This window comes from Rhineura floridana, chromosome 22, assembly GCF_030035675.1.
Source record: "Rhineura floridana isolate rRhiFlo1 chromosome 22, rRhiFlo1.hap2, whole genome shotgun sequence".
Taxonomy (NCBI): Eukaryota; Metazoa; Chordata; class Lepidosauria; order Squamata; family Rhineuridae; genus Rhineura; species Rhineura floridana.
This window is the reverse complement of record NC_084501.1, coordinates 6,806,664-6,827,334: the sequence shown is the minus strand read 5'-3', so window position 1 is coordinate 6,827,334 and position 20,671 is coordinate 6,806,664. Positions and strand designations below refer to the sequence as shown.

Here is a 20,671-nt window from a genome sequence, read left to right as displayed (position 1 = left end):
TTGCCCTCCCACTTGTGGGGGAAAGCAAAATGGGGCAGTGAGGGTTGTTGAGAGCGGCCTGCTAAAAGGAAGGCAGGGGAGTGGAACTCTGGGACTTTTTTTCCTGATCCACCCCGTATATTGAAAGCACATCCAATGCACATTTAAAACACATGGTTTCCCCCAAAGTATCCTGGGAACTGTAGTTTCCCCTCCACAGAGTTACAAATTCCCAGCACCCTTAACAAATGACAGTTCTTTGAGGGAAGTCAGTGCATTGGATGGACTTTAAATGTATGGTGTGGACCTAGCTGATGAGACGGTAAGAAATGTCTGTTCCTGCTTTTTTCAGAGCTGGAGTAATGATGGCATCTGCCAGAGCACAAGGGTAATTGATGGTCTTTGCTCTGGCAAGTGAATGTGGTGATAATGAAGCTTTCAAGTTTCTTTGTACATAAGCACGACTTCCCCTAAAGAATCCTGGGAACTGTAAGGGTGTTGGGAATTGTAGCTCTCTGTGAGGGGTTAACTACAGTTCCCAGTATTATTTGGGAGAAGCCATGTGCTTTAAATGTATGGTGTGCATGCAGCCAAAATCAGAGAATGAGGAAAAAATGATCAAGCAGAGGCTGGATACGTCTTTCCTTTTCTTAGATGGGGTTCCTACTTCAAATTAGTAGTTTAATGGTAGCAGTTCCTTGCAATGTAATTTGTATTTATAATTAACAGCTAAAGGCTGCAATTCAGCTGGCTGGAGGTCTGTTGTTGAAGCTCAGTGTGTTTTTACAAGTTGAAACTCTGCAGTCAAGCAGTAAGCAATGCTAAGTTCAGTGGTGCTTACCGCCAAGAAACTACGCACAGGATCAGAGTCATATAGATTTATTAAACTGTGTATTCTGCTATGTCCTGCTGCTCCTTGGTCAGTATGTATGTATGCATTTGTGATCACACAGCTGCCTGCATTTTTTAGCTCTTTTTGGGGACATGGGTTTTGGGGCTTTCATTATGAGCTCCTGTACTTCAAGATTAACCACTACACCACTGAGAGGGAATCCCAAATATAAATAGCTTCTATCTATAACTAGGGCATTGGGGATTCCTCGTTGGGGGGGAAAAATCAAGAATACTATCTTGATAACATTTTATTGCCAAGGCTGACACAAGCAGTAATGAAGCAGTCTTTGTCATCTGCCATATAAATCCTAAATAGGAACACAGAACATTATTTGTCTGCCTAGCACAGTGTTGTTTACATTGACAGCAGCTCGCCAGGGGTTCTGGTAGAGAAAGTCTTCTTATCACCTGTTACCCGATCCTTTTTAACTGTCAAGGACTGGACCTAGGACTTTCTCCTTGCAAAGCATGTGCTGTACTGGTGAACCAAGGTCCCTCCTCACCTTCAAGAAGTCCCAAGCACATGCACAAACCTGCTTCCTCCCTCTCCACCTTCATGTTCAGCAGTTCCGGTCTGAGGCACAACCATAGTTTGCCTCTCTCTGTTCCTGGTACAACAACCATAGTTTGCCCTTTCAACTGGACTGGCAAACTGGCCTGTGCTCGCCCTGTAGCCAGGGCTGGAAACCAAGACTGAGTTTTGATTTCAATCATCTTTCAAGGGCAAATGCAAACCATACATTTGCTAGTTAGGATGAAATGAAAAAATTATGGCTTGCCTCAAATCACGTCAAAGCAACAAGAGGGAATCACTGTGCATTGGGAGAAAACTGAGTGTCTCAGACTCCTTCATAGCTTATTCTTGTTCTGCCAACCAAAATTAAACGCTACCTGTGAACCAACTCATGGTACATGAAGGGGCTGAGTGGGGCAAGCCCCCCCAGGTTGCCATCCCATATTGCTGGACCCCTATGGTTACTTGGAGGAAAGGCACTTTTGACATACAAATTATAATAGAATCATAAACTGGAAATAAAAATAAGACTGCAATCATAAGCAGTTTTATTACTTGAAAGTTAACTCCATTAAAAAAAAACCAATAGGACTTACTTCTGATGAAATATGTTTAAGATGGGTGTGCTCATGTGAATAAGACTTTCCCTTTCAGAAATCAAAATATGACAAAAGTTTGCCTGCCCCCTAAAATGCTGTTTGTCCCCACTGTACTCCTCCCACCCATTTTGTTCTTGGGGGTGTCACTGCCATGGGATAACATACAAGTGTGTATAGCACTGGAGGCATTCAAGAGGCAGCTGGACAGCCATGTGTCGGGAATGCTTTGATTTGGATTCCTGCATTGCGCAGGGGGTTGACTTGATGGCCTTATAGGCCCCTTCCAACTCTACTATGATTCTATAGCAGGGGCAGGGAACCTGTGACCCTCCAGGTGTTGCTGGACTCCAGTTCCTGTGATCCCTGACCACTGCCCATGCTGAACTGGAGCTGATGGGAGTTGCACTATCTGGAAGTCCATAGGTTTCCCATCTATGGTGTATAAACACACAGATAAATATACTTTTAAAATTAAATTGTTTAATTCTTGATGCTCACACCTCATGGCTTATATCATCTTGCAGCTGTGGATATTGGGGGTCGCTGAGTGGTGGGGATGTGGGCAGAAGCTGTGTTTGTGTGCAACATAAGGATATGAGGTTGCACAAGCAGCATTTCCCCTTGGGGTTTTACTGTGTCTCGTCATTTATTCTTAAGATATAAAGAATCTCAAAATGGTTACTTTCTGTTATGTCAGGGCAGCAGGAAAACAAGGAAGGGGAAAACCTGGCCTAAAGAACACTAAGAACATTAAAAAGAATCCTGCTAGATGAGGCCAATGGCTGATGTAGTCCACATCCTATACTCACAGTGGGCAAAGAGATGCCTCTGGGAAGCCTGCAAGCAGGACCTAAGTGCAAGAGCAACTCTCCCCTCCTCTGGTTTCCAGCAACTGTTATTCAGAAGCCTACTGTCTTTATTCTTTCTTGCAGACTATCGCTGCCCCACAGAGCAGAAGGGCCACTGCTTATTTCAGAATCCGTACAAATAGATCCTGAATCTCTTCCGTTTGGCATTTTGATTTGGCAACCCTCCCTGCAAGGCCCACACGTTTCCATGGGGGTTGAGATTGGCAGGGCTTTTTGAAGAATTGCTTGTGCACATTATGTTTTTGATGAATGTACCATGGACTACAAATTAGGGATGGGGGAGAAATGTGGTTCAATTTGAGTTCCATTGGGAACCTACCTAACGTGCACTTTCCAAAACAATATGCAAAGTGAAACAGTTCTCCGAATTTTGTGATGCAGTTCTCAATGCATACAAAAACACATATATTAAGGGAAAGTGTGCGTTAAAAATGCATATATTTTGCTGGCAAAAATGTATATGATGATGAATTTTCATTTTTAAAAAATTGCAAACTGATGAAGAAATGGGGAGAACTAACCTTAAGACTGGAAAAAGGAGAAACTGAAGTGGGTAGATTTGTCCATCCCTAGACAATGAGTCAGAAATTGCTGTCCTTTTGCCTTCTTCACATCCTCATTTGCTTCTAGCAGATTACTTCTAGATACAGCTTAGAGAAAGGCTAGCCTTGCAGGCAGGGCTGGAAAAAAAACCCCAAATCCTAGGTGTTTGCTTAAAATGTTAGGCACTTGAGGTCTTCCCATCTACTTGCACAGTAAATGCTGCTGTTACCTGTAGGTACAGCAGCCAATTATAACCAGAGATCAGGTTCCTTCCCATTAGATCACACCTTGGAGGGGAGAGTTCAGGACCTGATTTATGCTTTAGCTTTTAACCCTTTCACTCCCTACAACTGTTCAGTTATGGGCTTCTGTGTGTACTTCTGGCCAAGTGACAACAGATACCCTTTTTTCCTCTTTCCAGGTAAGCCACGCTGCCTGCATCCCTACGGCTGGATTTAGCAACACGCAGGCTGGCCAAACTGACTGCAGCGTGAAACAGATCAGATAGCGCACACACCCCTCTCGGTCTCTGTGGAAGCTCTCTGCCAGCTACTGGTGGCCTATGCTGGACCATGGCTGCTTCTGTTTTCTGGGCAATCGATTATGAGGTTTATGGGGACGTCCAGGGTGAGTCTGTTCATTTTTGCCCAGCTCTTCTAATGTTCTTGTGCTGCTCTCAGTGGGATCGGGGGAGGGGGGGAAGGCTATGGAGATGGCTGCTGAGTTCCCCTGTGGCTTATGCTGCAAATAGTATAGTCCTTGAAACAAGATGCCATCAGCAGCAGCAGCCTGTTATTCAAGCTGCAGAATCTTGCTTGGTTCTAACTCCGGTAAGGCTGGCTGGCGTAGCTGTGCCACCACAAAAGGTGGCCTGCAAGTACTCCAGAGGAGCTTAATTGAAGCTAATACACATGGGGTATGTATGGAGGAGACTAATTGGAACACTAACGTAATTTGGTGTTGAATCTGCATATCCTAGGGCAGACCAGGGAAGTGTTGTTCCTCTCTAGTGCTGAGATCTGGGCCATTACAGGGAGGTAGGCTTAGCATCCTTGATTCAACTGCATTTACTTGATCTAATACCTCTCCCCCCCCAACGCACACAATCTGTTTAAAAGATAATAACTTTGTAACATGATCTGTGACATTCAAGAAGGAGCACAGCCAAGCCACTGAAGCACAGAAATGGGAACTCACAGAGCTGCTTCTATAGCAAAAAAGGAAAAAAATCTGGGGATTGTGTGGGACTTGTATTGCGTTCATTTTTTCACTTAGGACTTAGTGACAAGATGTCATATGCTTGCCCTTTAAAGAGTTCCTGCCTGCCCCTTGAAGTGCAGGCTAGCGCTAATTTTGCATTAGCTCTCATATAATGGGCAAAAAAACCCTGGTATCTGCAAGCCCTAGCTATTACCTGAGCTACTGTGATGTAATGGAATGTTCAACTATATTCTTTTTTTTTTTTTACAATAATTTTTATTCAAATTTTCATAAAACATAGAAAACAAAATCATAAAACATTCAAAGACAAAAAACAAAACAAAACAAAAATGATTAAACAAAAAAAAATAAAATGTTGACTTCCCATTTGTCACATATCAAATCAGTTATAGGTCTACTGTATATAACAATCCTGTCTCTTAAATCATATTATAAAATCACTTTCCTCCAGTAGTTATCTTAATTAATCATCAAATCTCATAAACATTACTTTATTCTTTCCACAAAAAGTCAAAGAGAGGTTTCAATTCTTTAAGAAATATATCTATCAATTTTTCTCCAAATAAACATGTCAATTAATCCATCTCGTTAATAATTATAATAATCTTATTGTCATAACCATAGTCCAAATAAACATTTCGATTAATCCATCTCATCAGAATCTGTTAGGTCCAATAATTTCAATAGCCATTATTCCATTATCCCTATTAGTTCCATCTTCCATCTTCAATAGTCCTGTTAAGTCCAGTAATTTCAGTGTCCAATCTTCCATTATCAGTATTCCATAATAATCTTGCTGTTGTAGCCATAGTCATATAATAAGAGTCTGATGGGAATTTCCTCTATCCCAAATATTTTCTTGCCATCCATTCTGAATAAGTTGCTGAAATACTGTTGTAAAGTCATATCTGTGTTCTTCTTTTTTACAAAATGCACTGGCTCATCTCTTAAGAGTTTTTCCATTGTCACATGGCTGCAGTTAATTCCATGGATTTTCTCTATATCAAGCTCCATCACATCATTCCAGTCCAGAAGATTATCCAAGCCATTGATAACTTTATCTCTAATATCTTCATTAATTTCTTCAGAGATAACGTTAAATTCCAAACAGTAGATTTTATTTCTAAAATCCATAAACTCCAGATCTTTTTCCAATTCCACATTTGTTCCAATCTCCAGGGCTTGTATCTTCCCTTTATTTTTTGTTTTCTCATCTCTGATCTCATTCTCCTCTCTCACAGGATCCCCTATTTCTTTAAACTCCTGCGTCATTTTGCTCAGTTCAATTTTCAGCTCCTTACTACCCTGTCGCAGGGTTTGTTTCGTTATCTCAATCTCATCCATTATTTTCTGAAACATAGTTACTTCCAGATTCTCAGCCACTTTCTTGATTGCCATTTTTAAAACCACGAAAACAAAGCAAAACAAAAATAAAGAAAAACCACTTCTTATTTCAGCAACAATTGGGTTAATATTCCAGGCTTGATGACATCACAGTATAAACAGAGCAACCTGCCTTATCTCTCTATGTTCAAGAATGCAAAACAAATTTAGTTCCCAGCATAAAAACAGTTAGTGGCGTCGTGAAGAAGCAGATTCGTCAAAATAAAATAGACCAAAAAGAGAATAGTCCCAGACAATATAATATTCCTTGGAATAGAAATCAGGAATAGAAATCCCTCTTCTGTGTATATCTTTAGAATGCACTTCCAGGACAGCTTTTTGCGACAGAAACAGAGATAAGCTGTTAATTTCGTGGATAACAGAGAAGAGTTATAGCTCACCCAGAAGCTGTCCAAAGCCGATCAATCTGACAAATCTCCTTTTGCTGCAACAATTTAAACCAAGTAAAAAAAATAATAGAAAGAAGGGTGCTTGCCTGTTAGTCCGTTCTCTCTTTAAAGAAAAAATAAACGTATCGCTTAAGCAGATAGAGCTTGTTCGAAAGTCCGTCCGGCATTGTTGGCTGGACCTTATCTCATAAATTAATGAAATCCAGTCCTCCCAACAAAAACAGGCTTTTGAGGTTGATCTCTACGTTTCTCCCTGCCCGGGAGAAATTTCATCAGTCAAAAAAAAAAATGTTCTGACTGATTTATATCTGAATAAGCTTCTTTTGAGGCGGGAGCCCGTCCCAAAAGCAGGCACAAGCGAAGTCACCCTTCCCGGAAGTCCCGAATGTTCAACTATATTCTTACAGGATCTAACTTCTCAAATATGTCTGTAATGAAAAATTATTTTCCCCCATAAGGATTCCACAAGTTAAGATCATTTTAGATGGAAGAACATCACATGGGACACAGCAAAAGGAGTAAATGTGTGCTATTGAGAGAAAGGAAGTGGGCAAGCAAATATGTTTGGGAGGCTGGAAGACTATAGGTCAGGGAAATAAGGGGGCAGTAAAACTGCAGAGGTGATGGAAGCAAAGTTTCAGATTGATGTTAACTAAGCAGTCTGTTAACCACCAGTTGATTCCATGGAAGATGACAGGATTTTTAGTGGTAGATCCAGGTGGCAGGTACAACTGTTAGGAACAAGAAGATGCAGATTAGGATATGCTGGATTGACACAACAAGATACAGTAGGGCCCCGCTTTACAGCGCTTCGCTTTACAGCGTTCCACTAATACAGCGGTTGTGAATTGTAGAAAGGCCCCGCTTTACAGCGCTTGTTCTGCTTTTACAGTGGTTTTTTGCCGCCAGGCGCCATTTTGGTCAATGTAAGTCAATGGGATCCGCTTTATAGCGGTTTTCGCTTTACAGCGGGGGTCCAGAACGTAACCCGCTGTATGAGCGGGGCCCTACTGTATCCAAGTGGCAGGTTAGCTAGTACTAGAAATCTAAGGAGTGCCTGGGCTTCAGCAAAAACTAGATCTCAACTTAGCCTTTCAGCACCTTGAGCAGGCCTGATGTCTGTCACACTGCTCCACTTCTAACAGAAGGTGTGTAGACTTTAAAGGGGAGTACTGTATACTGCCTTGAACTGTGTAGGACTGGCATTAAGAAAAACCCTCTTTAATTGGGGGGAAATCCAGTGTATTTTGATTATAAAAACAATGTCGCTTTCAGTAATAATAATGGACAACCAGCCACCAAAAGAAATAAAGCATAGAAACTATGAGAGCCGGAATGTGTGGTTAGGTTATTGGGCAAGAATCTGGGAGGCTGATGTTCTAAGTCCTCCTCAGCCATGAAGCTCATTGGATGACCTTGGGCCCATCATGGGCTCTTAGCTTTCACAGGGTTGTGAGGATAAATAGGTGATGGAGGGAGAGCCATGTGCTGTCTGGAGGAAAGATGGGATATAGGCTGTAAACACACTAGTTGCCAGATCAAAGTGTTTCTGTAAGCCACACTTGGAGGGGGAATGGGTTGATTTGCCCATCAGTTACAAAATCTCTTTGAAGCTGAATTTAAAAAAAAATGCACTTGAGCTGCTCCCACCAGGTTTTACAGTAAAAGGGGTGGGGTTTAACTAGCGTTGTGTTCCCTGGTTTTCAGAAGAGAGAGATGGAGAAGCACTGGAACCGGCAGAACAGTGAATGTGTTTCTACCCTTAAATGGAATAAAGAATAAACTAACACACAAATATTGGGAGGAAAAACTGGAGAACTCAGGCATAAAGACAGGAACATAGTTTGCTGAAATCATAAGAACACAAGAAGAGCCTACTGGATCAGGCCACTGGCCTATCTAGTGGTCCTGTTCTTACAGTGGCCAACCAACTGCCCCAATGGGAAGCCCACAAGCAGGACCTGAGTGCAAGAGCAACCTCCTGTGGTTTCCAGCAACGAGTATTCAGGAGCACACTGTCTCTGACTGTGGAGCCAGAGAATAGCCATCATGGCTAGTAGCCATTGATAGCCTTCTCTGCCATAAATTTGGCTATGGACAACTTGCAATTATACTGGTTTCAGTGTGTCTGCACCTCTGTTTGTGAATCTGGGTATGCAAGATGTCAGTTAAACTCTGCCCCCTTTTTACTCCATACCCTGGGATTTTTGAAATTGGATGCGTTTTCCCTTCAAGACAGCTTCACACCAACTTCAACACTGTTTGGTCAATCAACCTGGTGATCAAGACATCACTGCCCTGCTCTGTCCACTGGTGTGTACACAGCATCAATATGATGAAAAATGAATTAAACAGTAAAGATGTGTACAGCTCGTGCATATTCATTTCAAACTGCACCCGAACAAAACCATCTGGCTGCTTTTTAAGGAACTAGTGTGCATGTAGCCTTTGTCTAATCCTCTTTTAAACCCATCCAAGTTGGTGGCCATCACTACCTCTTGTGGGAGTGAATTCCATAGTTTCTATGTGCTGGGTGAAGAAGTACTTTCTCTTGTCTGTCTGAATCTTCCAACATTCAACTTCATTTAATGTCCATGAGTTCTAGTGTTATCCCTCCAGAGAGGGAGAAAAACTTTTCTCTATCCCAGTGGTTCCCAGACTCCCACTCCCCCATGGACCACTTGAAAATCACTGAGGGTCTTGGCAGACCACTTAAATGTTTTTCTGTCTGTTGTTGCAATTGTAATGCACTGTGATAGATCATAGAATCATAGAGTTGGAAGGGGCCTATAAGGCCATCAAGTCCAACCCCCTGCTCAATGCAGGAATCCAAATCAAAGCATTCCCGACAGATGGCTGTCCAGCTGCCTCTTGAATGCCTCCAGCGTTGGAGAGCCCACCACCTTCTTAGGTAATTGGTTCCATTGTCGTATGGCTCTAACAGGAAGTTTTTCCTGATGTCGAGTTGAAATCTGGCTTCCTGCAACTTGAGCCCCTTATTCCGTGTCCTGCATTCTGGTACGATCGAGAAGAGATCCCTGCCCTCTTCTGTGTGGCAACCTTTCATGTACTTGAAGAGTGCTATCGTACCTCCCCTCAGTCTTCTCTTCTCCAGGCTAAACATGCCCTGTTCTTTCAGTCTCTCCTCACAGGGCTTTGTTTCCATGCTGTATGATTATTAATTGTAGGAGAAGCTTTGCTTTAATTTAACTGAGGAAAAGATATCAATGGCTACTAGCCATTATGGCTATGCTCTGCCTCCATAGCTGCTAAATGAGTAGCTGGAAGCCATGATGGCTGTGCTCACCCTCCACGGTCAGAGGCAGTATGCCTTTGGGATACTATTTGTTGGAAATTACAAGTGTGGAGAGCACTGTTGTACTCAGGTCCTGCTTGTGTGCTTCCCATAATGGGCATCTGGTTGGCCACTATGAGGACAGGATGCTGGACTAGATAGGCCACTGGCCTGATCCTGCAGGGCTCTTCTTATGTTCTTATGTATTTTTATTGCTTCTTTTATTTCTTCTATTGTATTTCACTGATTTACAGTTTCCATTCCATAGAATTCAAATTGAAATACAATATAACAAATAAAAGAAGCAATAAAAAATTTAAAATCAATATGAATATTTAATACAATGGATCTCCCATCTTCAACCACAAATCCAGATACAAAGCAGACCACATGAATGCCAGTCAGTGTGGACAATGCTGAGCTAGATGGCGAAATGGTCTCCCTAGGTTCCTCTGTCCCAGGGGTGTCACTACTGGGGTGAGGAGGGTGTGGTCCGCACCCGGGTGTCACCATGAGGGGGGTGACACCCAGAGCCGTCCCGCCCTGCGCCGTTGCCTGGCAAGGCTGCTCCAACTTCTCCTCGGAGGCGGGCGGGCGGGCGAGTGAGGCGTGCCGGCGTTCCCAGGCCTTCTCCGGCTGGGTGCCCCTCCGGCGCGCGCCCTCCCAGGGGCATGGACGGGGTGGCTGGCTTCGAGTGCGCGCGGGGGCGCACGCACGCACACAAGCCCAGCCACCTCGTCCATGCCCCTGGGAGGGCGCGCACCAGAGGTCCGCACCCCCAACCCCGCACTCCCGCTAGTGACGCCGCTGCTCTGTCCAACCAATCACTGCATTCTGCAAGTGAGGGCCTGCTGCAGATACCATCCTGTCAAGAGGCCTGTTCTGCACAATGTCAAAATTCAACCTGTAGTGTGGTGGCACCTACCCTTTGGAACTCTCTCTAACTGCATATCAGACAGGTGCTTTCTCTATTTTCTTTTCGGCATCTGCTAAAGACCTTCCTTTTTCAATAAGCCTTCTTGGTATCTGGATTTGAATAGGTTTTATGTATGTGCTGTTGTTGTTTTAAACTGTTTTTATATTTATAATTGTTTTTAAAAATTTGTTTTTATATATGCCATTGTTTTAGCTGTTTTTATATAAATTACATGTTGTTGTTGTTGTTAGTATTATTATTATAATATATACCCCGCCTTTTGGCCAAAGGCCCTCAAGGCAGCTTACAAAGAAAAATAAACACAAGTATAAAAATACATCAATAGAAGCAATACAATTTACAAAAATTAAACTAAATAACAAATAACATTATTGAGGAAAAAATGTCCTTTTTGTTCTATGCAAGCCTCACAAGGGTCTGTCCTATCCTTTTGACCCTCCAGCAAGAGTTTGTTATATATGTTGTTATATTCTAAATCACTTCAGGATGCCTTATGGGAAGCAATTCATAAGTGTAATAATAATAATATCTGCTTTCTGACAGAGTGGAAAGACCCTCACAGAAGCGTCACTAGTTCACATGGAAGCATATGTTAGTAAAAATGTGCCTAGCTAGCAAATATGTACCTGTGTTGTAATGACTGTGTGTCCTAGGAGTTTCCTTTCCAAAATCCCTAAAATCACAACATTTTGCCAGTACTTGAAGCCACGTGGCTGGACTGGAAAGGGAGAGAGAAGCACAGCCGACTCATAAATGAAGTGTGCTATGATCTTGAATCCTGCAGAGTTTTGGGACAAGGAGCCCTCGTCTCATGACTCCGTGATTCCACTTACACAAGGGCATTCTTTACTACCTGAAATCCTTGGCAATATTTTATCACCAGCAAATGATAGGTGGTCAACTGACAATATTCCAGTACCAGAGCTGTTCACTAGGATGCTGTTGGATCCTCTTGAGCCGGGGACCTCTAGGCAGCCTTGTGTGGTTGATGGTTCAGTATAATAGAGGTATCAGAGTCCTTGCTCGAAATGTTTGAATCACCTGTCCTTTGGCTCCAAGTCTGTCAATCTGTCCATCTTGGGTGAGTTTGTTTGTGGTTTGGCACCTTCTGGAGTGTGCCCCTCCAGCTCACAATAACTGTTTGGAGGGAAAAGAAGGCTGGGCTATAAAACCACCAAACCTGTGGCTTTAAGACTTTGGTCACTGAAACTTGTTACGATTGTGTGGGTATGATCACTGACTGACTTGTCTCTCTTTCTTCTCCTAGGTGTTTTCTTTAGAAAGGTAAGATGTATCTCCATGTGGGATGTTCCACAGCACATAGCCTAACTGTAGTGATTTACAAACCAAGGCTGCAGAGGCTGACACTTGGATAGTACATTACTGAAATACCTGGCAAGAGCTCCTAATATCTCGTAATGAACTTATTCAAATAGAAAGCATTGCTTTTAATTTACACTACTCAGACCAACATCAGAAGCCTGCTACCCTTCCTGAACATAGATCTAGGTCTAGTGTGGGGTTATGGATGCCCAGAGAACCTGCCTATACCAGCAGGCAGGAGAGGATGATGTTTGGAAGCAAAACCAAGCAAAGGAGACTAAAATGAACAAGGCAGTTGTGGTTTACAAGTGGTGAACTGTGGGCAGAATAACGTTCAATACTGGGTCAATGTGAACCTAGGAACAGCTCTCTCAGCCAATGAGAAGACAAGACTGGGAGTCAATGGGGGGCTTAGAAATCTCTGTAGTAAGAGAGAAAGATTTCATTGCTGTCGATTTTGAGGGCTCTTTGGTTTGTCATGGACCTTAGAGTACATGGGTTTGTTTCCAGAAGGGTACAAACAGGCAGGGCGGTTATTTCCAGATGTAATATATACATTTACTATGAATGAAGCAGAACTCTGAGACCCAGTGTGGTGTAGTGGTTAGAGTGTCAAACCAGGAGACCAGGGTTTAAATCCCCACATGGCCATGAAGTTCACTGGGTGACCATGGGACAGTCACTGTTTCTCAGCCTAACTTACCACACAGGGTTGTGAGGATAAAATCAGGAAAAGGAGACCCATGTTTGGATGCAACCTTGCACTCCTTAGAGCAGCGGTGGGATATGAATGGAAATTTAAAAAACCCTAATAATACTTCTTTGTTCGCTTCCCTCTCTCAACACCTCAAGGAACTAAAACATTTGCATACCCAAGAGAGACATCACAGGCTGCATGCACACTGTACATTTAAAGCACATTCCCCCTTTACCCAAAAATCCTGGGAACTGTAGTTTGTTAAGGGTGCTGGGAATTGTAGCTCTGTGAGGGCTAAACTACACTTCCTAGAATTCTTTGGGGGAGGGGGGAAATGTGTGGAGTGTATGCAGCCGCTTCCCTGTCACCTTGCATAACCACAAAATACATAATTTCTTAATTCATATATTCAGCTGCCAGTCATCCAGTGAGGAGACATCAAGCAAGGTATATGCAACTGCAAATCGAACCTTAAAATCTCCTGCAAGCTTTCCTGACCCCTACCTTTCTGGCTTTTTTCCCTAGTACACAGAAGAGCAGGGGAAGAAGTTGGGAGTGGTTGGCTGGGTGAAGAACACTGCCCATGGGACAGTGACCGGACAGGTGCAGGGGCCGAAGGAGAAAGTGGAAGTCATGTAAGTATAGGAACGGGGCTCTTTCTGCCGTTGCTGGCAGGGCCAGCCCTACGATTAGGCAGTGTGAGACGGCTGCCTTGGGTGTTTGGGGCAGTGAATTGTTAGCTGTTTCATTTATTATTATTGCATTTTTATGGCCTGGGAGAGGCACTTTTGGGATTTTTTGTATCAGGTGCCAAAATGCACCTTGACTTGTAGGGAGGGGTGTTGCTGTTCTACCTCAGGCAGCAAAAGAACTGGGGCCAGCATTTTGGGGAATGAGTGGGGTGGTATTTTATTTATTTATTGAATTTATCCCACCCTTCTTCCCGAAGGAGCCCAGGGTGGTGGCAAACATAAACAACACATTTTAACAAGAAAAAAGAAAAGTATGCTAAAAACAATTAAAAGCATTCCAAAACACAATTACAAATAAAAATATTCTAAAACACAGTTAAAAATATTCTAAAACACAGACAAAAACATTCTTTCATCAGTGATCTTTGGGTTACCAGGAACAGTCCCCTTCAACCATCAAATGCTTGGGTAAAGAGGAATGTTTTCAAAGTCCTCCTGAAGTCAATAGTGATGGAGACAGATGTTCCTCATTGAGGAGAGCATTCCACATGGCTACCACTGAAAAGGCCCTGTCATGGGTAAGCGCCAATCATGCAGCGCTCAGTGGCAGCACCACCAACAAGGCCTGGTCTGCCAGTCGTAGGGTTTGAGATGGTTAGGAGCAGTGGCTAAGTGCAAAGCATAAAGAGGTAAGGGAGAACCACTTGCATTGCTTACCTATCTATAAAAGGTCAGGGTGGAGATGGGGAGGAAGGAGGCATGATTCCATGCATCACACACAGATTTCACCACTGTTCTGTTAGTTTATTTATTTATTGAAATATTTATAACCTGTACTTTCCCAAAATATATCAATGTGCAAATAAAATCAGTAAAAGTGTCCATAAATTAAAAACATAATTAAAAGGATCAGTAAAACATCAGTATATACTGGCTGGTTAAAAAAATTCATATTGTGAAAACCTGTCCAAACAATACAGTTTTCGAAAGACAGAGAGGGTTCCTGCTGAACCTCTACTGGTAGGGCGTTCCACAGGGCAAGGCCCACCACACTAAAGCCTCAGTCCCTGGTGGAGGCCAACTGAACCTCATGGGCCATGTGGGGAACCACCAGAAGTGCCCCATCAGAGGATCTCAGTGATTAAGGTGAAGCATAAGAGATTATACTATAAGGTCATTAACAAAAGTAGAGGCAGACCTTGGAATATGAGTGTCCCATAAAATCTAGTAGAAGTCCAACAGGATTATAGTTGGACTTGATCGTGGACAGAGTACCCGTCTCTCAGCACTGAATACATCTGTGATGTGAGTCCCAGCAGCTACATTATTCCTGCTACTAATACTACTTTTTTACCTTGGTCTTTGATACCTGACATGTATGTTTTCAAGACCTACCCTATTCTTGTGATTGTAATTTGTTTTAATTGTTTTAATATTAAATGTTAAACTGTTGTGACCCACCCTGGGACCTGCTGGTGAAAGGCAGGTATTAAATTGAATAATAAATAACAGCTACATAGCAAGAGTGATACAGGAGGTGCTGGACAGAGTATAGAAGTTACATGTGCTCCTCCCTCAACCACAGTCTCTCTTTAACAGTCTCTCCTTTCATTAAAAAATCTGGCCCCTTATCTGGAGATGGGGCTAATATACTATTTCAGGTGAATCTTGCCCTCCCTACCGAAAGAGAGGGCTAGATTTACAGCAAAGTTCAAACCCCTGCTCTTGGTTATGTTCAAAGTTAAATTGCAAAAAAAGAGAGAATTGCATGTTGAAAACATTTGTCATGTTTATATTCTTCCTAATAACCAGAGATGTTGGTGCTCTGGATGGATAATCAAACATGTGGTCTGAAACAGGGGAAGGGGAGCGGCTGCCCCATTGTCCTTCCAGATGGCAATCCCTGGTTTTTATCTGGAGGAAAACTGGTGGAAGGAAGTCAAAGAAATGGCCTGATGTAATGGTTTCCATGATAATTATCTGAAGAGAGCCCAGCATTAGCAATTTGCATAGCCCTCTTCCCCCCTCCACTTGAAGTGTCTAAATAGGGCACCTCCCCAGACGCTTCCTCAACAGTGAATTGACACCCTATAAATTTGGAACTTGGGTCAGCTTGCAATTTGGAAGCTGATCCAGGAGGAGATGAAGAAAATTGCTTTATGGATTTGTGAGCAGCAGCAGTGGGTGGGGGAGTGGGGAGAGAGGGGGGATGTGGTCCCAGGGCGACCTTGGGGGTTTGTGATGTTGCGATGGTGAGACAGCTTCTCTATCAGCAGGCTCTGTCACCTTCAGAGAAATGACAACCAGAGGCAGTTTCTATAGCGACGAATCTTCCCCCATCACCTTCAAGTTGCATGGAAAGAGGGAACATGCAAGGAAACTGGGACGGTTTCCATAGCAACCAGCTTCTCCATTTTTTTCTACCTTCATGTCTTTGAGGGGGGGAGGGGGAAATTGAGGCTGCTTCCATAGCAACCATGCTACTCCATCCTTTGCCTTTAGGAGCAGGAGATAAGTAGGAGTGAGATAATCCATAGCAACATGGATTTCCTCCTTTTACTCTCTTCTCCCTCCTCCCCTCTTTTTTCAGATCCTAGCAGGGAATAAAAAAGCAAAAGTGTACTACCATCAATTTAGCCCTCCCCCGCTTCAATTAGGGTTGAGGTGGGAATCTGTAACACATATCCTGCACAGCGCATGCACACACACACTTCATAGGAAGCTGCCTTACACTGAGTCAGACCACTAATCCATCTACTTCAGTATTGTCAACACTGACTGGCAGCAGCTGCTCTCCAGGGTTTCAGGCAGGGAGTCTTTCCCAGCCATACCTGGAGATGCTAGCGATTGAACTTGGGACCTTCTGCATGCAAGGCAGGTGCTGTACCATTAGTGAGCTTTGGCCCTTCACTTTTTGAAATGGAAGAACAGCTGGGCAAGTTTGTGTGAGGGCAAGTTTATGAAAAGTAATTTTCTTATGTTATGGGAGAACTTTGTTCATGGGTTCATTTGACTTTTTGAAGATATATACATTTTCCTTCAGTTCCTCAGATATGGACCACTGCCATCAGGAAGGTCCTTTTTTCTTCCTGATTAAATAATTACCTTTTTAAAAAATGGCTGATGTTGAAGTGACTGCTGACAGCTATTTCCTGTTTCAGGCTTGGTAACTGACAGCTTACATTTTAAATTGAAACAAGAGTCTTATTGTGCCTCAAAGACTAACAGTTTTATTTTGGCTTAAGCTTTTATTTATTTATTTATTTGATTTATATCCCGTCCTTCCTCCCAGCAGGAGCCCAGGGCGGCATTTGGATTTTAAGCTTTTATGAATTACAGTTCAATTTATCAGATGACTATAGTCCAAGAAAGCTTATCCCATAATAAAATTGTTAAAAGTACCAGAAGACTTTTTTGAGTGCTTCCAGATAGGTGTTTATTGTGAAATGGGTGCTCAGAATGCATGCAGGGTGATTTTTTTTTGGTAGTGTCCATATGACATTGTTGGCATTAAAATGCCAGCCTGTAACACCCCCCTTTAATCTGAAATTACAGTTTCCTGAAAAAACCAGCAACCTGTTTGTGATATCTGAAAACTCATTTGCAGTATTACTGTCCTTGATCTGGAAGCACCCTTTCTTGTTCTTGCTGGAACAGACCTACACAGCTATACCTCTGGAAGCACTTACTTCAAACTGAATGCTCATTGAGTCAGGGACCTGTTTTTTTTTTTTTAGCAATCTGCAAAGTGCCACATACTTCAGAGACACTGTGTAAATAATATATTCTAGCACTGGGGTTGCCATTCACCAACCCTTTTGGACCAGTGGGCACACTTCAAATTTTCAGAGAGTGCTGAAAATTGCTACCATGGGGGGCAGGACATAATGCAAAATTAGTGATAGTATAGTCATTGCTGCTTCCCCCCTCCCAGCTTCATGTTTACCATAGGAAGTCAGCTATGTCCTGCTGGTCCTGATTGTGAAGATACAGCTGTTTAAGGCACAAGAACAATCCTAAACCAAAGCCTAGGCAGCCATCCTATACCCACTTACCTGAGAGTAAGCCCCATTAAACAAAAATATACTTCTGAAATAAACACATATAACATTGTACTGTAAACTATACAGTGAATTCTTAATGAATGCCCGGTTTTAGGTCCTGAACAACAGGAGACATGCCTAAGCCTAAGGTTTTCACATTTTGCATTTGCCATTTGGTTAGGGGATTCTTTAACATCCATCCACATTTACTGTGTAGATATTTGCAGAAAATAACTTATAGGGAGTGCCTAATCTCAACAAACCCACTACAGGAAATATGCATTTTGTTTGCTAGGAAAAAAAGGAAAGGAAAACTATGGAGATTCCAGGGACTACTAGAAAATAAGACAGAGCAGGAAAAGTGTATACAGGGGAAGTGGGGAGACAGCAGCTCTTTAGGACCCCAGGGATTCCTTTAAGACCTCAAACAGCTCTCTTATCAATCACAGCTCTGACTACACTCATTTGGCTCATTTCAGTTAGAAGGGTACCTCATAACTTTCTTTCTAGGAGGGCTAGAGGCTTACTCTTTGTTTTAAAATGAAAGCTCAGAGTCTGGGGCCCCTGGCTGGGGGCACAAATAAAGTTATTTGTGGGTCCCTTAAAGTATTTTGAGATAATATTGTAACAGTAGTAGAGTAATTTAAAATATTAACTAAAACAAATTAAAACCATCACCAGCATTAACCTAACTAAAGAAAGCAAAATAGCAATAGCAGATGAACACAATTATGAAATGTCAATGCTCCAAACAGAGAAGGCACAGCAAAATAGAAAGGTCTTTATTCCCCTCTGAAAGGGAGATAAATGTGCTAACCTGACCTCAAGCGGTTGGGGGCTCCACTGCTTAGGGATAATGATCAAAAAGTCTCTGCTTTAACTGCTGATGGTATGTGCCTAACTGATCCCTAAATTTGGAATTAGAACAGAATTTATTCTGCCCAGATTTTCTGTGAAGTCTCCCCGACCCTTACCCTGCCAAACCTTTCTTCTGTAGCTTGGCTTCCCCCTTTTTTAGTCGCCTGGAGCCGTTTTCTGCAGTGGCCTCTTTCTGCAATGCACCTAATGTAAAAACATAAGAAGAGCCCTGCAGTATCAGACCAAAGGCCTTCAGTTCTCATAGCAGCCAACCAGATGTCCATGGGAAGGCCCACAAGCAGGTCATGAGCACAGTAGCACTCTTCATTTTGTTTGCCTCCTTTCTTTTTAATGCACCTGTTGGTCTTGATTGCTTGAGCAGAGGTTGGAGGGTCTAGAAAATTATTGTCCTCCCTTCCAGCAATGTGCATGTCCTAGACCTGATTGCCTTTTGGTTCTACGAACAGCCATGTTCCTGCTATGAGTATGCAAAGAGTGCAGGTGGGGCTGAAAGGGAGAGGAGGGCAGCCCGTGCACGTTGTTAATTTGTGCTTCTTTCTTCCTCAGGAAGAACTGGCTACGCAGTGTGGGAAGTCCCATGTCACGTATTGACCAGGCTGTGTTCTCCAATGAGAAGGAGATCACCATCCTGGAGTTCCAGTCCTTCACCACCAAATATTAGGGGCAGTTGTCTGGTCAGGATGGGATGGCCATCACTAAGAACAACAAGGGAGTTTCCACTCAGGAGGTGGCACTGCTCTCCCTTTCTGGGCCGGGCTCTGCTGCTGCTGACCAAATTAGGCTGTGTTCTAGGCCCATGGCACTTCAAGTACCCTTTTGGATCCTCCAAGCTGCTATCTCCGTGGAAAGTACCAGTTGACCACTAGTATTATGAAGAGGTCATAAGTTACGTCCACTGGTCTTTTTGCCGCTTTCCATCAATTGTGCCAGTACGTGTGTGTTGAAAATAAGGTTGCTTGAAGGGAACTAGCTAAATCCCCTCTCTCCATGAGACCCCTAAAGCCTCCTCTCTTCCACAACATGCTAATGAGCACATTTGGGCAATCTTGGAACCTTCTTTTGGACAAGCATAGTGGTAAAAGGGTTTTGAATAACAGATTCAACACTTGCTTACCGAGACAGGCTGTCCCCTCTAATGTCAGTGTCCTACTCAGAAAAATGTTAGCCCATTAAATATTATCTTTACAAGAAAGGAAACGAATGGCCTCTTTTTGGGAGTTGGGCAAGGTTGGGTGCGCCCAGGACATTTTTGGATGAGGAAAATAATTTTTATATCTTGGAAATCTTGGAGTTAGGCAGGAGAAGGTGATTGAGGGATGCAATGATGTAATGTTGGCAGTATGCAGGCCTTCTTCCTATTAAGGCATGGCCTCCTTTCCAACTCCGCATGATATATATATTTTAAATAATTAATTTACTCTTTCCTCCGTGCTACTACTGAAATGCAGAACCTGCATGCTTTGTGAAAGAGCTGTCCCTACTTTTATAATCCTATCCATGCCTCTGATATAAAAGAGGGTTTTCCTCTTCTATATCTAAGAATGTCTGTGTGATAGTGCACAGTTGTCTGTGTGCCTCCCTGCTCACCTTAATGAAACATACCTTTATAATTATATTATAAAGGTATGAAACATACCTTTATAATAATAAATAAATAAAATAATTGTACTCAGCAACTACTGGATGGCTGGTGGAGAACTAAAATTATTCACTACAAGGTAGAAAATAAAAATAAAAATACTGCAGTGCACCTGTGCCAAGTAGTTAATACAAATGTGGAGAATGGGATGGTGCTGGTGGTGGGGAGAATAGGGCAACAGATTCTGCTCACCACCCTTTGATTTAGTAGTAGAAAAATCCAGCCAGCAAAGTGCTTCCCAGTGTTGACAGCTGCTTACACTGCGTTTTCCCTGATACCAGACATAGCATTATGAAGATACGGAAAACCTGGCACACCCATCACAGGATTGCTACAGAGAAAAGTTATGTATGAACTCCCTGCAACAGTAGAGCAGATGTTCGCTCATTGATTGCAGATGTCCTCTTACCTGAGTCTTGTGGTTTTGGGGTCTTCTTTATTAAGCCTGAAATAACAGCGAGCGAGTACTAGACTTGATGGTTGGAGAGAAAAGCTTTCAAGCTGCTAAGACTGCAAGAATAAAAGGTAAAAAGAATGCCAAACATTATTTGAAATCTGTTGATGTGGGCTGTGGGTGTAGTGCTTGTTTAGGCTTTTTGAGCAGGTAGAGTTTAATGTGTTTGAATAACTCTCAGTTACATGGTAAGCGGCGGTAACGCAGCCAAAAGCTCTGCTCACGGCCGGAGTTCGATTCCAACGGAAGGAGGAAGTCGAATCTCCGGTAAAAGGGGTCGAGGTCCACTCAGCCCTCCAT

General features: G+C 42.9%; 2 protein-coding genes across 3 annotated transcripts in view; one reads left to right on the top strand and one right to left on the bottom strand.

Moving 5' to 3' along the window:
• The window catches only part of TOP6BL (TOP6B like initiator of meiotic double strand breaks), a 36,084-nt gene extending 34,653 nt beyond the window's left edge, over nucleotides 1–1,431 (bottom strand). Inside the window, exon 1 of the mRNA XM_061606716.1 lies at nucleotides 1,377–1,431. Coding sequence (XP_061462700.1) covers nucleotides 1,377–1,431 — 55 coding nt within the window. The remainder of the gene's footprint in view (nucleotides 1–1,376) is intronic.
• A 2,462-nt stretch (nucleotides 1,432–3,893) lies between these two features.
• Nucleotides 3,894–19,458, top strand: LOC133374742 (acylphosphatase-2-like). 2 transcript variants are annotated; one of them, XM_061605938.1, is made up of 4 exons: nucleotides 3,894–4,025; nucleotides 11,912–11,928; nucleotides 13,190–13,299; nucleotides 18,825–19,458. In XM_061605938.1, exons 1-4 carry the CDS (start codon nucleotides 3,971–3,973, stop codon nucleotides 18,937–18,939), a joined length of 297 nt encoding a protein of 98 aa, XP_061461922.1. In that variant the 5' UTR covers nucleotides 3,894–3,970; the 3' UTR covers nucleotides 18,940–19,458. The 2 variants fall into 2 exon arrangements, with proteins under 2 accessions (XP_061461922.1, XP_061461923.1); XM_061605939.1 differs by lacking the exon at nucleotides 11,912–11,928 and having other exon boundaries at nucleotides 3,910–4,025.
• The last annotated feature ends 1,213 nt before the right edge of the window (nucleotides 19,459–20,671 follow it).